This window comes from Puccinia triticina, chromosome 5A (genome assembly GCF_026914185.1).
Source record: "Puccinia triticina chromosome 5A, complete sequence".
Lineage (NCBI taxonomy): Eukaryota > Fungi > Basidiomycota > Pucciniomycetes > Pucciniales > Pucciniaceae > Puccinia > Puccinia triticina.
The window spans coordinates 3432522-3447594 of record NC_070562.1 but is presented as its reverse complement, the minus strand read 5'-3'; the positions used below and the strand labels follow the sequence as shown (position 1 = coordinate 3447594).

Here is a 15073-nt window from a genome sequence, read left to right as displayed (position 1 = left end):
GTTATGCATGATAAATGGAAAAATTTATTACACTTGACTCAAATTTTGCCCTGTCTCCACTCATGAGTTTTAATTATCAGCAGGTCATGAAAGGTGTTAGATTTGGGGCCCTAAAATTCAGAATAACCACAGGTTGATAAAGCAGCTTTTTTTCAAAAGTGTTTGACTAATGTGATAAGAAAGTTAATGCTGCACATTATTCACACCAGAAGATGCCCTTCTGTAATTAAATGACACATGGTCCTCCTCATTACACTGGCAGAGGTCTGGATGCTGATCTGTGCCTGTGGTCACATTCAGATTTAGAGCTATTGGCCAGTCTGCTAATTGATCCTTTGAATCTCTTGTATTTTTAAGCATGGCAGAAGGGTAAGTAGTAAGGATGCGCTTCCTTGTATGTGGAAGACGGCAAAGCTGAAGACTTAGAATGGAGCAAGATCTAGCCTAGAAAAAAATATATGTATTGGAGGACTTCCCGTCAACTTTGAATAAATCTGGAATTCCAGATTTCGCAGGGGAATCTGGAATCTGGAACTCTGGATCCCTTCGGGGAGCTTCGGGGACCGAGATTTCCCTGCGAAATCTGAAATCTGGCGGCTCAGATCTGGATTTTCAGATCGACGGGAAGTCCTCCATTATGTATGCATCAGAAACAAAAATTTGTTCAACTGGATGAATAACCAACCCAGACTCGCCCTGTCTGGAAAAAACAGACGCTGGAAAGCTGGTCTTTGAACACTTCAAACGTAACACAATTGACTCTGGAGTGCCTTAATTTAGAAAATTGCATATGGAATTTGAACACCATAAAAGATCTGGTTTGGCTCTAGTCTGGCGTCGCATGTCACCGATCTTGGCCTTTCACAGGTAATCGGAGACTATTGGGCCGCTTTCATCTTTTGCTCCCAGGCAACAACACCGCCACAAAGTCTATCGATACACCCATAATCAGATCAGGATGGCCACGGCGTTGATAACCTCACTTATTCCGTCGTTGGACGAAGTGATCTTGGACTACCTGGAAGGATACCTTGACGAGGACGAAGACCCAGTTGCAACATTTGTCAGACCACTGTTGGAATGCGAAGGGATCAAGGAGAATCAAATAAACGATGTATGCAATCGACTCGATCAGATGCTGGCAAACAAGCGTGAACTTCAGAAGAGTGATCAGGATGGACCCAAAACTTTGGATCAGGTATCGTCCCCACACCTTACCCTGCGGCATAACCGAGGACTTGCCTGATTTCTGCTCCATCATTCAGGCTGTTCACATGCGCTCCCAGGCGGCGATGTCGAAGGTAAACAAACCGCGAAATCCAAAATGCATTGATGATGCGCGTGTCCTAAAAATTCCGATTATTACAGACAGGATTGATGGGTGGAGCAATTGATATTGAAAGCACAGTCAAAGCCCGGGATTCACGAGTTGATGTGACCAAGCTAGCAAAAGCTGAAGCGAAATTGAAGGCTAAACGGGAAAAGAAAAAAGATAAATTTGTGGAATTCGAAGAGAGTCGACTGGTTAAAGCCCGGGAAGCCCAGAAAAGCTACGAAGAGTTATTTTTGGAAGGTGACAACCTTTTTTTTCTTGGCTCAAAATATGAGACCTACGTCGAGGCTGATCCAGTTGCTTGTTTTCAGTCAATCCTCTTAATGCTGCCGCGCTCGCCAAAGGAAAAACCAAAGATATCCATGTGGATAACATTGAGTTAGTCTTGTTTTGGTCATTACACCAATGGAAACTAGAATTGATTAGGTTCTTTAACTAGGCTGAATTTCGGATCCAACAAAATCCTTTCTGGCGCCAAGTTGGACCTTGCTTATGGCAGGCGTTACGGTCTCATTGGGCGAAACGGTGTGGGGAAGTCGACCCTACTCCGCAATATGGCCCTCAGAGAAGTTGCTATACCGTACGCAACTCTCGCTTTCTTGTCCTCACCTCATCCCGATGGACTAAGGCCCATTGCATTATATTTAATTTTGTTTCTGCCAAATCCACAGATCTCACATCACTATTTTATACGTCGAACAAGAAGTTGTAGGGGATGAAACTCGGGCGATTGACTCGGTGTTGAAGGCCGATGTATGGAGAGATCGTCTGTTAGCAGAGGAGGCCGAACTGAATGCTTTATTATCCGCACCGGATGCGCACGGCAACTCCGATACTGCCGAAGCCCGAGCAGCAGTTCGAGATCGAGAGCTTGCCACCATCCGACTCGGGGAGGTCCATCAACTCTTGGTGGATATTGATGCCGAAACAGGTCCAAGTCGAGCAGCAGAGTCAGTAGTGATGGACATCTGGCTCTTCATTTTAAGCCCGGCTACTTCTGACTAAAGACTTTTCTGATACAGGCTGCTAGCGGGACTGGGATTCTCTACCGAAGACCAGGCTCGGCCGACTAAGGCGTTCTCTGGAGGATGGCGAATGAGACTCAGTCTGGCAAGAGCGCTGTTTTGTAGACCCGATCTCCTACTTCTTGATGAGCGTGAGTCTTCGGACAAAAGATCATTTGTGTGGATGTATGTGAAAAGCTGAATCCTTCGTTTATTTCACAGCTTCGAACAATTTGGATCTCAACGCTCTTGCCTGGCTTGAAGATTATCTCCAAACCTGGCCGGGATCTTTGCTGGTGGTTTCCCACGATCGTGCTTTCCTAGACGAAATCGCTACCGACATCATTCACCAACACTCGCAACGACTAGACTGTAAGCCAAGCTTCGCACATCACCTTGGTCGTGCACTTTCTGTATTGGTTGATTTAGCCCAAACTGCTCCATGGTGAACTACAGACTACAAGGGAAACTTCACCCAGTTCTACGCAACCAAGTCCGAGCGAGCCAAGAACCAGCGTCGAGAGTATGAATCCCAGCTCCAATACCGACAACACTTGCAAGCTTTTATCGATCGATGGCGATATAATGCTAATCGGGCAGCTCAAGCCCAGAGCAAAATTAAGATCTTGGAGAAGTTACCTGAGCTGGAGCCACCCGAGGATGACGATGTCGTCCACTTCAAGTTTGCACCCACCGATAAACTGACACCCCCTCTTCTCCAACTAGAGGACTGTTCGTTTGGCTATTCTGCTGACAAGCCAATCTTGAAACATGTGAATATCGATGGTATGTTTCCATGAATTTGTCAACGTCGCACACCCAGCTGATCCACCCGGCCCATCAATTCCTGCCGTCTGCAGTCACCATGGAAAGCAGGATGGGATTGATTGGTCCTAACGGTGCAGGTAAAAAAATTGCTTCAATTTGTTTTGCAATTCATGTTCAAATTTTGGCTGAAGAGTGCTAACAAAATAATCTCAACAGGTAAATCGACCCTGCTGAAGTTGCTCATTGGAGATCTCCAACCCATCGAAGGCCGACAACACCGAAACAGCCGGCTGCGGATCAGTTATTTCTCGCAACATCATGTCGATCAGCTAGATCTCAACCTCTCCCCGGTCTCGTTTTTAGCGGCCCGGATGCCGGGGAAGTCCGACCAAGAGTACCGTCAACATCTCGGGAGTTTCGGCCTGACCGGTCTGACGGGCCTGCAACAGATCTCGACCCTATCTGGGGGACAGAAGAGTCGAGTGGCCTTCGCCCTGCTCAGCTTGCAGCAGCCTCACATATTGGTCCTCGACGAGCCCACCAATCATTTGGATATCGAGGGGTTGGACGCTCTCATGGACGCCCTCTCCAAATGGAACGGTGGCGTTATCGTCGTCTCTCACGACAGTCGGTTCATTCATAACGTCTGCAAGGAGTTATGGGTCGTCGCCTCCCAAAAAGCTGAAAAATTGTCCGTCTCTTTTTTCGCAACGCTTTCTTCTGGCCACAATCTCCCTTCCCTTTCAAATACTGGTCATCAACTGTTAGCTTCTTTGGCTGAATATTTCTCCTTCCACTTTACTACAACAGCGTCGGGGATGTCAGCGCATACAAAAGTCTTATTGTTGCTAACCAGAAAACTAAACCAACTTAGCCGAGAAGCCACCCACCCGACCTTCCAAAATAGGAAATGTTTATTTCATCCACTTGTAGTACATGCGTACCCAAATCTTCGATATTTTTGTATGAAACATGAGCCACTTGCTTGCAAGGTTTTGCTTTTGAGGGATATCTAAGTTACCGTGTGTCCTCTCTAGTCCGCGCATTTCCTGGGATCATAGATTTTAAACCGGATACTTATAGCCTCATTTATAGATGATTTATGGCTGGCTTGTAGGCTGCCTGACTGCTTAGACAGCCTTGTCCGAGAGAGTCTATCAGAGCAAGGCTTTTCTCAAAGAAAGTTTTTTTTTTTTTTTTGGTTTTGCTCGAGCTTCAACATATAAGTATATTCTCAGAGTCTTGACAAAGATGACATTGACAACGACGCCCAAGCGATGTTTTTTTTTCTCTTCCCAAGCTAACAACGATCAATAAGTGAGTAATTCTTTTCTCAACTTGACAAAAGATGCTTAATAAATAGCACAGATTTTCTATAGATGTTAAATATATAGAAACAAAATCAACAAGGGTGAGAGAGAAATGAAAGATACATACGAGAAGGGGATGCAAGCAAACCCCAGCAGAAAAAAACGGACAAAAATAATAATAATGAATGAAGTAATGGAAAAAAGGGGAGGGGGTTAAAAATTAAGATCAAGAGTCGTGTCGTGTTCATTTTTCTCGATGAGGCGTTCGATGTGTCGACGGACCTCATGAGCCGCGAAGCTGACGGAGCCCAACCCGAAGAGGAGGGTGAGGTCGCGGCGATCCAAGGCCTGAGTCTGGAAGATTTTCTGCAAGGGGTGGAGGTAGATGATTGTCAGGAGGCTTAAGAAGGAGATCAGGACGGTGATCAGGAGGATCGGGTTGTGTGTTTTCACCCGGTCGTCGCGGGTCGTCAGATGATGATGATGGGATGCCGTTCGGCTTAAGGGTTGGTAGATCTTCCGCGATGCCCGAGTTAAGACTGCCATGAGCTTGTGCTGGAAAATCCCTCGGATCTGCTGTTTGATCCTCCTCGGAAGGAGGTCGACATTCAGGCCTCGATTCTGGATGGCCGAGATGAGATCCAAGAAGACGAAGGAAGTGAATGTCACCGTTTGATCTCTCTGTCCAGCCTCTGCGCCCTTCAGATCAAATAGGTAGATAAATAGTGTGCATCCGATGATCATGATCGCTGAGAATCCGATCCTGTAGAGGAGACGGACCGTCAGAACGGCTGAGTTTTTGGATCTCGGCTTGCGCTTCATCACTTCTTTGTTGACTGGGTCAACTCCAAGCGATTGAGAAGGGGGCCCGTCCATCAAGATGTTGATGAACAAAATTTGCATAGCATTCAATGGGGCAGGTAGACCCAAGATCGTCGAGATGGTGATCAAACTTAATGCAGCAACGGCTGTCGAAAGTTGGAACGCTAGGAAGTTTTGAATATTGTAGAATATCGTCTTGCCCTCCTCAATCGCGGGCAGGATGGTGGAAAAGTTGTCGTCGACGAGGATCAAGTCTGCAGCTTCCTTGGCTACATCCGTTGCGCCTTTGCCCATCGAGATACCAATGTCAGCCATCCTGAGAGCGGGTGCATCATTGACGCCATCGCCTGTCATGGCGACGACAGATCCGGTAGACTGGAAGGCCTCGATGATCGACATCTTGTGCCTTGGCGTCACTCGGGCAAAGACTGAAGTACCTTTGACTCGGTCGATGAGCTGACGGGGAGTCAGTCGGTCGATCTCTTGCCCAGTCAGACAGCTCGAGATACCCGAATTGGTCAGAATGCCCAGTTCTCGGGAGATCGCTGTGGCCGTGAACTCAGAATCACCTGTGATCATGACGACATGGACACCTCCTTTTTGCAGAGAAGCGATCGCATTTGAGACTCCCTTTCGAGGCGGGTCGGTCATTCCTTGTAATCCAGTGAAGATCATGTTGTTTGAGTCAAATCCGTAGGCCATGGCCAGGACTCGAAGGCCAGATTTGGCCATGTTTTCAGCTTGTTGAGTGATCTTAGCTCGAATCCCCTCCTCCTCCAAGCTGGTCGTGACTGTGTCCGATTTGAGATAAAATTTGCATCGAGAAAGAACGACTTCCGGGGCACCAATCAGGTAATGGGTGTCGCAATCGGTGATCAGCGACTGGTTTGACCGGCTACTTCGTGGTGAAATGGGTGGATTGGATGGTCTCGATTCGGTTGATTTGAATGAGCCAACAACTGATGAGTACTTGGCCTCAGATGTGAACGGGATCTCTGACTTCCGATTGAACTGCGGTCGACAATCTTCGACACCCAAAATCGTTAGCACGTTCAAGAGGGCTACCTCAGTACTTGTGCCGACATTTGCTCCATCTTGATTTCGATAAGCGTTCACACAGAGGTTGGCGATTTCAAGGGTTTTGAGGATGACATCTGAGATCTTGAGCATGTGCATGTTGGGTTCAGCTAGTGATTCGACGGTTTTCAGACCGTCATCTATCGTGAAGATTTGAGTTACAGTCATTTGATTAGTGGTGAGAGTTCCAGTTTTGTCCGAGCAGATAACTGAAACTGAGCCCAGGGTTTCGACTGAATGTAGTTTTTTGACGATCGCTTTACGCTTTGACATTCTTAAAACGCCCAAGGCCAGGGTGACTGTGACCACAATCGGCAATCCTTCAGGAATGGCGGCAACGGCAAGTGAGACTGTTTGGACATGATAAGAGCGATGCCATCTGATAAAACTGTTAGCGCAAAGTGGAAATGAACCAGAATGAAGAGACAGAAGAAAAAAGGCTAACTGACCCCCAACTGTGAACATCTCAAGCCAACTTCGTTTCTGCCATAACCCAATCAAGCAAATCACAGCTATTACTGCAAATGATATTGCACTCAACTTCTTGGCCAGTTCGTCCATCGATAACTGTAGGGGCGTCTTTCGTTCTTCGACCTCTTGCATCATTCCAAATACGACGCCAAACTCAGTTTCCAAGCCGGTTCCGACGACGATACCAGCACCGTTACCGCTCTTGACCAATGTGCCCATGAGAGCGACATTGGTTCGTTCGGAGATGTCGGGTAGACGGCCTTCGATCTGGACCCGTTCGAGTTGTTTCTTCATCGGTTTGGTCTCCCCTGTCATCGAACTTTCATCGATCTCAAGTTGGTTTGCTTTGATCAGTCTCAGGTCTGCCGGGATCCGATCCCCGACAGAGAATGTTACCAAATCCCCTGGGACGAGAACGTTGGCCAGTAGGGTTTGTGGCTGACCATCTCGTGTTAGATGACAGTAATGGGGAACCAGTTTGTTGAGAGCAGCCAGAGATTTCTCAGATCGTCGTTCCTGAATGAAGCCAACTACGCAAAAAAGACGCCCATATGGGCACAGGGTGATAAGTATACTAACAAAGGAAGGAGAGCAGAATCAATTGTGGTTCCATACCTGTGACGACGATGACGATAGCGGCAGTGATACTGATGGCGTCATCGGTGTTACCGACGACATAGCTGATGGCGGCAGATCCCAGTAACAGGAGATTCAATGGACTCTCATAAAACTGGGCAAGGAATTTCTTGAGGACCGATTCCCTAGCGTCGACCTGAAACTCGTTTGGACCATGAATTCCACGGATTGCGGGTACGGACTGGGAGGGGAGCCCTTTGACAGGATGAGTGTTGAACTGCTGGACGACCTGGTCGATCGATTGGACCGAGTAGTGTGCGGAAGGGGTGGCAGAGGCGTAGAAGGAAGAAGAGCCAGCCGTTTGGGATTCTTCGTGGGATCCATTGATGGGATATGCTTTCTGGGGGAATGTTGAGGTGGTTGGACTGGGCAGTCGCGACCTGGGGTGGTGATGGTGGTGGGAAGACCTGAGCAGGGTTTCGTCTTCGGCCCTTCGGAGCAAGGTCGAGTAGGCGAAGCCCTCGTCGGTTGTCGGCGGTGTTCCGATGGGCTGCGGGGGTGGAGGGGAGGATGCTTTGATGGGTGCTAGTCCGATGTAGAGTGGTTTCTCGTTCTGATGGCCGTACATCGTTTGTTGTTGTCGTGGTTTCCTATCTGCTCTTGACCAGGCCCAGGGTCAACAGCTGCCGGGAGCAGGCGATGACGTCGTCAAGTGACACCCAGGGCCTCGTCTAGAAGTCGGCCCGACCAAGAGCCCGTTCAGAGTCATCAACCCAGGGAGTGAGCAGCACATGCAAATCCCAATGGCAGCAGACTTTCCAATTATGGATTTTCCCCATCCACTTCCAGCCACAACTTGCTGTTAAAGTTCATGCTGTCCACCAATTGGTTCTCAGACTGTATTAACTTGCCACACAATCGCAGGTAAAAAATTGAGATTTTCCAACTTCATCAGGGGAAGTTTCAAGTACATATGTTTGCCCTTCAAGAGGGGTAGTTTTGAGTTTCAAATGGACACGCCCATATGACTTCAAGAAGCGACTCGTCCTGTTGAGGCCACTTGGGTTTGCATAAAGTTGGCAAACAATTGGATGAGAAGTTTTATGGCTTACCTCTGTTCCAAGCTTAAAAACACAGTCGACAATTTGAGTTTTCAAACAGAATCTTATTGGTCTGAGGATGTGTTCTTACAATGCGCTTTCCACTCAGATGCCGACCCAGGCAAAGTGCGCATTACATTATGGACAGCGTGGAGAAAATCTAGGCAATGGATGGCAATCACATATGGTTTGCTCCTCCAGATGGCGAAATACATAACTAGGATCCCTCTGCGAAGTCCAAAGAAAGAAGCCAGTCACAAAAAAAAAAAAACGAAACATAACAAAAGGCAGGCGTCTGCAAGACCGCTAAATAAAACATGTCTATCGGCTCTCCAAAGACGACGACTGGCTCAAGAACAAGAAAAGTGAGATGTTTTTTTTTTCATGAGTCTCCTATATTGCATTCGGGATGGACCAGCAGGATCGGATCTCGCGCGTTGCTCGAAGATTCCCCTTCTTCACTCTCTTGTTGTAATCCTTCACCTCGCAATTCCATGATACATTTTTCCTTAATATCGTGAAGAAAGAACCCCAAAAAATGTCAGTGACGATCAGCCCCTTCGTTGCGAGGAATGGAAAAAAACTGACCTTGGCGAGCCTGATTAAGACTTTACCAATCAGAGCTTTCTCCATTTCGAGCTCCTCTACTGAATTCAAATCCGGTTCCATCTCTTCCAAATACCACTGAACCAATTCTGTTTTTTTCATCCCATTTCCGGTCTCCCGTTCAACGGTTTGTAGTTTACCAAGCACGAGGGTCATAATGCCCATGTATTTCTCGTATGTGATCTTGATCTGAGGTTTCTTGACTTGCGCCGGTTTAGGTTTTTGGGTAGGCGTAGAAGAAGGCCCTGCGGTGTCTGTAGTCGGGGCATCGGTTGTGTCCACGTCCATCGGAGCTTCTGTTGGATTTGTTGGAAGGGTTTCAGCTTCAGCTTCGGCTTCGTCTTCTTCATCAAATCCAATGTCGTCCTTTTCGACATGAATGATAGATTGTTTCAGCAAGTTGAATGCTTCGCGCACATACGTAGGTGTAATCTGAATATCGAGTAAGACAATGTCAGGGCATCCGGCAGGTTGGGAATTTAGTGAATGAGGATAGGTAAATAATCAAGTACCTCTTCCATGCAATGAGCTCGAGCGATGGCTTCACTAAGCCGAATCATACTCTCCAATTGTCGGACTGTGATCCGATAAGAATTTCTTCCCCAGCCTTCCGAATCGTCTTGCCTCAAGTCTCGGTACTTTTGTACCAGAACGGTGGCTGCTTCAGGTGACATCTATAAGTTGTATTAATACGAGTGATAAGTTGATGGATCCATTGTAGATTGCTTGTTGATGCTACTGCTTACCTTTGGGTTGAAAGTGCGGCCATATCGGATGTACCTCTGCAAAGCATCAGTTGAAAACTCCGGCTTGATGGCTACCTCTCGGAGTCGGTGAACATTCACGATATGGCTAGCGATGGCAAAGTCGACATCCTCGTTACACTCGTCCAAGACCACGAAAAACAAGTCAAATCGACTCATGATTGGCCCGCTCATAGCCACGTTTGCTCTTAAAGACATTTTTTTGTTGTATCGGCCACCGACCGGATTGGCAGCTGCCAGAATGGATGTACGAGCATTCAGGGTAGCCTGGATTCCAGCTTTAGCGATGGAGATCGTTTGCTGCTCCATCGCTTCGTGGATAGCTACTTGATCAGAAAGATCCATCTTGTCGAACTCATCAATTGCACAGATCCCGTTATCCGCTAACATCAGAGCGCCCGCTTCGATCGTGAACTCCCCGGTTTCTTCATCCTTAACCACTGCAGCCGTCAGACCAGCCGCTGAAGACGCTTTCCCACTTGTATAAACTGATCGGGGCAGAAAACCGCAGATGTATTTCAAGAATTGCGATTTGGACGTAGATGGATCGCCGACAATGCATAAGTTGATATCTCCTCGTAGATTGATACCCTCGTGGGTCGTTTTATGAACTCCACCCATCAACTGCAATAGTAGGCCCTTTTTGACGATTTCGTGTCCGTAGACTGTGGGAGCAATAGATTGAACCAGTCGGTTGTAAATTCGGTCGGAGTGAACCATTTCACGGAGTTCTTGGACTTCTTGATCATTTAGTGAATCCAAGAAATCTTTCCGAGTGCCCAATTGATCATTACCGACGTCCGGGTCCCACCTAACATTGGTGGCGTTGGACTGTGAAAAGAATTTAGACCAGAATGACTAAGCCATCGATCATTATAGTTAGTGCGAGGCTCTCAGAAACTTACTCGGGAGTCGGCAGCTTGAACCATGCAGGCCAAGAACGCAGTCTTATAGGTTAAGTCCCTAGCCCCCAACATTTTCAATCCGCTGACACCCATACTTTCGGCACCTACGCCTCTCATCCCACCGGGCCGGCCACCGCCAGTTGTTTTGATCATCTCTGCATTGACCCCAGGTAATCCGAGCTGAGCTACATCGGGTACCACGATAAACGTGCCGGTGAATATGCATTTGTCTCCGGCCTTCGCTTTCTCAACAACTTCTGCTCGGAGGATCACGTCTAGTGATCGAGGCATCGAACCAGTTGGAATTTCGTTTGAGTTTTCTTGAATCCTGACACGTTGCCAATCGGTAAAAGTGGATTGCTCGATCGATAATTTCCATTCGGTACGGTTGTTACAGGTGGGGTGAGGGCAGGTGTTTGGCTAAGTAAGCGGGCATTTACAAGAACATTATCGAAAATTGCATATGTCGTGAGCTGCAAGATAATGGAGAGAAGGATGATATCGTAAAGAAGAACTTACCTACCTCAGTATATTTGAACTGTTGCTCAACATCTCTCACAATGTTTTTACATTCCTCGCAAATAAAGGTGCCAAAGATTAACTCGGGTCTTACTTCACTAGTCCTGGTAACTGTGCCACCGACTGAGATGAGTTTGCCGATTTTTTCTGTCCTGAGGTCTCTGATGCCCATGATGTGGGGTAGGTTGTAGATTGCAAGATTGAATTGGCGACTAATCAAGCCAGAAGAGACTGTTGAGTTGGTGTGGGTGTTGATGTGCTGGTAGGAAGGGATATATTTCTTGACGAGAGACTGTAGAGCTTGCTTGAGGTAAGGTAAAAATCTGTCAACCATTTTTAATAAAAGTCCGAAATCTTGTGTCAGCCGCCGATGAGATGATTGTGATCACATGAAGACGCGTACCGGTAATACTGCTCTGAGATGGCTTTGGCGAGGACTGTTTCCGTGGAGAGTAGATGCGAGAAATTAAGATATAGCGTTGTGAGTTCGAATTCTTTCAAGGCTTTGATTAGCTCGACGTATAATCGTCGAGGACCTGAGGGTGAAGGTGATGATATATCATTTCCATCTGTTTGATCAACGAAGCTGGTTGAAAATGACAGCGGACAAAGGATGAGTAGATGTGATCGGCCTGAAGGATATGAGAAAGAGGGGAAGTCTTACTTCTCAAGGAATTCTTCAAATTTTTCCCTCACCCGTTCTCCGGTGTCGTCATTAACCCGAGGGATTTCTTCCAAGTTCCTCGGAGCTCTCGGTCTACGCCTGGATGGTGCGGCTTGTCGATCGCCTTCTTCCTCGGCTTCGCCACTGGCAGTGGGTGTAGCACCGTTAACGCGTCGATGAGAACCTTGGCCACTGTTCCCCATTTCCGTATCGCCGCTGATGCTGAGCTCAGAGGGAACAGGGTTGGATGAGCTGAGTCCGGACATTTTGGTGAGTGAAGGACGAGAGATGAAAGGGTGGTCTTTTCTGTGATTTTGGAAAGAAAGATGTGTGTGGTGGATGGAGTTGAGGCTGACGCACGGGTCCCCGAATCAAGAAAATGGGTGGAGGAGGTCCGAACGGGAGGGTGCTCGCGGGGTTTCGGAGCGCAAATGACGATTGACGCGGAATCTCGCCCCTTCGGAGTCAAATCGCTCGCATCGTATTATCTCGTTGAAGCTTGAACTACCGACCACAGGAGTATGTCATTTGTGTTTATATAAATAGAAGAACTTGCTAGACGAACGGAGCCAATCAAACGTCCAGCCTTCGCCACTCCCGTCTACGATGGTCGCCACGCGGGATCCCAAATTACTCGTAACGCGTGTCTTCCAGCGTGGAATAACCGCGTTCAAAGCGGAGGACTATCAACGCGCGATCCAATGTTTCGATCAAGCATTTGAGGCATCATCAAACGAATCCGTTGCCCTTAAAATCAACATCCTGGATAGTCGCGCAGCATCAAAGGAAAAACTTAATGATATCAAGAGTAGTTTGTCCGATGCGAAACAGGTAATTGATCTGGCACCCGAGTCTCCCAAGGTACGCACTTCTAGGCCTCCTCGTTGATTGGAATATCAGACAACGCTTGTATGCAACTCGAAGTGGTCGCGCCGACATCACATTTTCTGTATCCATAGGGCTACATCCGCGCTGCGCGTCTTTTCAACCAGATCGATAGATTTCCGGCCTCAGTAAAGATGTTTGAACTGGCAATCACGAAGCTAAAGTCGAACCCCAAAAGGAATACATTATTAATAGAGGTGAGTGGACCATACAACTGATGAATTGCAATGATACCAAGTGGTCTGACCTATGCTCCAATTCTCCAATCGGCTCGTGGACTTGCAGACTTTACAAGCAGAGCTCCAGCAAGTTCGTCTTCGAGAAAAGACACACGTGGGTACACCACAAATCAGGCGTGCTACATCATCGTCTGCTTCATCGGCGAGTCTACTTGTGTTGCCTTGGCCTTTGATTGATTTCTAACGCACTACCATGTTGCCCTCGTCTCTGCATGGCTTGTAGAAGCCTAAATCCAATTTTGTGGGGAAGATGCCTTTTGAAATTTTCATTGACATCGTCTCGTCGCTCGACATTCCAACGCGTTTTCGATGTATGGCCGTATGCTCCTCATGGCGTCAGACAATATTGAACACCCCTAACCTTTGGAACACCCTGTGTTTAAACTCACATAATTATCAAAAGCTGTTGACCAAGGCTAAATATTGGCTCAACAGGCTGGGGCCGGATCAACAGCTACACACTCTCAATATCAGTGTTTCCCCCATTTGGCCTCCTTCCACCACTCACAGCCTTCTCACCTTTCTGGCTGAGCGGCTATCCACGAAGACCTCGCCGAATGCATGCCTTCGATCTTTCAGCTTTCATCACGCTGGTGCCTCATATGGAATTGCAGAGATACAGAAAACATTCAGTGTTGTGATCGCTTTCGCTTATTCAAATCGAGCGAACTTGTTTAATTTAGAACTTAAGGTACCAGCTTTTATCACCTGTCCTCTGACACTACCTGCTCTCTTGGCCGACTTCCCTTGCTTAAAAGGTTTGAAGCTTCAAGGCGAGCGCGGGCAATCTCTACTTTTCATCAAATCCGAAAGCTTTTATCAAAATTATGTTCCCTCTACGACGCCTACACCCTCGGGATTAGTCTCTCCAGATAACAACGATTCAAGCGCATCTTGTCACGCGCAACTGCTCCCCTTGAACACGAGCCAGCGGACCGAAAACGTCTTGGATCAACAACTTGAAGCACTATTTGCCCAATGTGTTTCATTCGTGCCGAGCGAGGAAGGGCCTATCAAGCTATCTTCCCTACGATCGGTATCCTTGATATCCACGGCCATCAATGCCATTTCGCCTGACAGCGCCCAAATCAATACGGTCAACCAGTACGTGCCTGGAATAGATTTTACTCGTCTACCAAAACTGGAGAACCTAGATCTATGCAGAGTCGCCGTTGGCCAGGAGCAATGGGAGCCTGTGTGGCGGTCTTTCGAACGACTGCCAACATTACGAAGATTGCGCTTGGATGGGTTACCGCATTTTATTCCCCACTTTCTCGAGTTGGCCAACGTCCCACTGCATTGGTCTCCGCAAGATCATGTTGATCAGCCTTTTAGGGTTGAAATGGAAACCATAGTGCCCGAGCTGGAATTTATATCCCTATCTTCCCTTGATAGCTCGATGTCTTACAAGTTTTTGGCGGTCTTTGGGTATCAATTCGCCAAGCTCGACTCGCTTTCGGTGGCCGGCTTATTACTCGATTCGGACACCGAATCGTTGCTAATCGGTGCATTGCGCCACTTACCACCGCTCGTGAACCTTAATCTGAGCAATACGCACGCAAGGCCCGAAGTCATTGACGCCATAAAACCTGATCGACTTCAACATCTCCAGCTCGGCAATTGCACGCGCGTTACTTTCCGCTCTGTGGCGCGTCTCGCAACACCTAATAATCTCCAATTCTTGGATATCACGGGCTGTCACCTGATCTCCACACGGGAAATGATCGAATGGCTTGCCCGACGGGTCAAAGTCTTAATATGGCGAGAAGGCCAGGATTTACCACGGAGATCAGCCAGAAGACTCTTCCTCGATTGATTGGCACGCTTCCATACATGGCGTTTGCTATAGCGTAACTCAACTCAAACCCCTGAAGGACAAGCTATAAGGTATAGTTTTGCAGTGTTTTGCGGAATCTACAGAAGAATCACGAAACGAAAGGAGACGACAGACTCAATGAAAGTTATTCACACAATTTAGATTTCGCCCGATGTATTACTACATATTGTTTACAGTGTGAGCTTACCGTTTT

General features: G+C 47.5%; 4 protein-coding genes across 4 annotated transcripts; 2 read left to right on the top strand and 2 right to left on the bottom strand.

Moving 5' to 3' along the window:
• Positions 1 to 958: 958 nt before the first annotated feature.
• On the top strand, positions 959 to 3979 carry PtA15_5A429 (uncharacterized protein; the record flags this gene model as incomplete). Its single annotated transcript, XM_053169189.1, has 12 exons — positions 959 to 1198; positions 1266 to 1301; positions 1369 to 1573; positions 1645 to 1711; positions 1773 to 1913; positions 2005 to 2283; positions 2356 to 2489; positions 2560 to 2709; positions 2794 to 3123; positions 3198 to 3242; positions 3322 to 3796; positions 3916 to 3979. The coding sequence occupies 12 exons, from the start codon at positions 959 to 961 to the stop codon at positions 3977 to 3979; spliced, it is 2166 nt and encodes a 721-aa protein (XP_053020411.1).
• A 649-nt stretch (positions 3980 to 4628) lies between these two features.
• Positions 4629 to 7989, bottom strand: PtA15_5A428 (uncharacterized protein; the record flags this gene model as incomplete). Its single annotated transcript, XM_053169188.1, has 2 exons — positions 4629 to 7315; positions 7401 to 7989. 2 exons carry the CDS (start codon positions 7987 to 7989, stop codon positions 4629 to 4631), a joined length of 3276 nt encoding a protein of 1091 aa, XP_053020410.1.
• Positions 7990 to 8843: 854 nt separating this feature from the next.
• PtA15_5A427 (uncharacterized protein) lies at positions 8844 to 12185 on the bottom strand (the record flags this gene model as incomplete). The annotated part of the gene is made up of 8 exons (XM_053169187.1): positions 8844 to 8969; positions 9050 to 9499; positions 9580 to 9741; positions 9814 to 10662; positions 10737 to 11156; positions 11260 to 11578; positions 11659 to 11841; positions 11920 to 12185. The coding sequence occupies 8 exons, from the start codon at positions 12183 to 12185 to the stop codon at positions 8844 to 8846; spliced, it is 2775 nt and encodes a 924-aa protein (XP_053020409.1).
• Positions 12186 to 12525: 340 nt separating this feature from the next.
• PtA15_5A426 (uncharacterized protein) lies at positions 12526 to 14859 on the top strand (the record flags this gene model as incomplete). Its single annotated transcript, XM_053169186.1, has 4 exons — positions 12526 to 12780; positions 12879 to 13001; positions 13090 to 13185; positions 13267 to 14859. 4 exons carry the CDS (start codon positions 12526 to 12528, stop codon positions 14857 to 14859), a joined length of 2067 nt encoding a protein of 688 aa, XP_053020408.1.
• Positions 14860 to 15073: the final 214 nt, after the last annotated feature.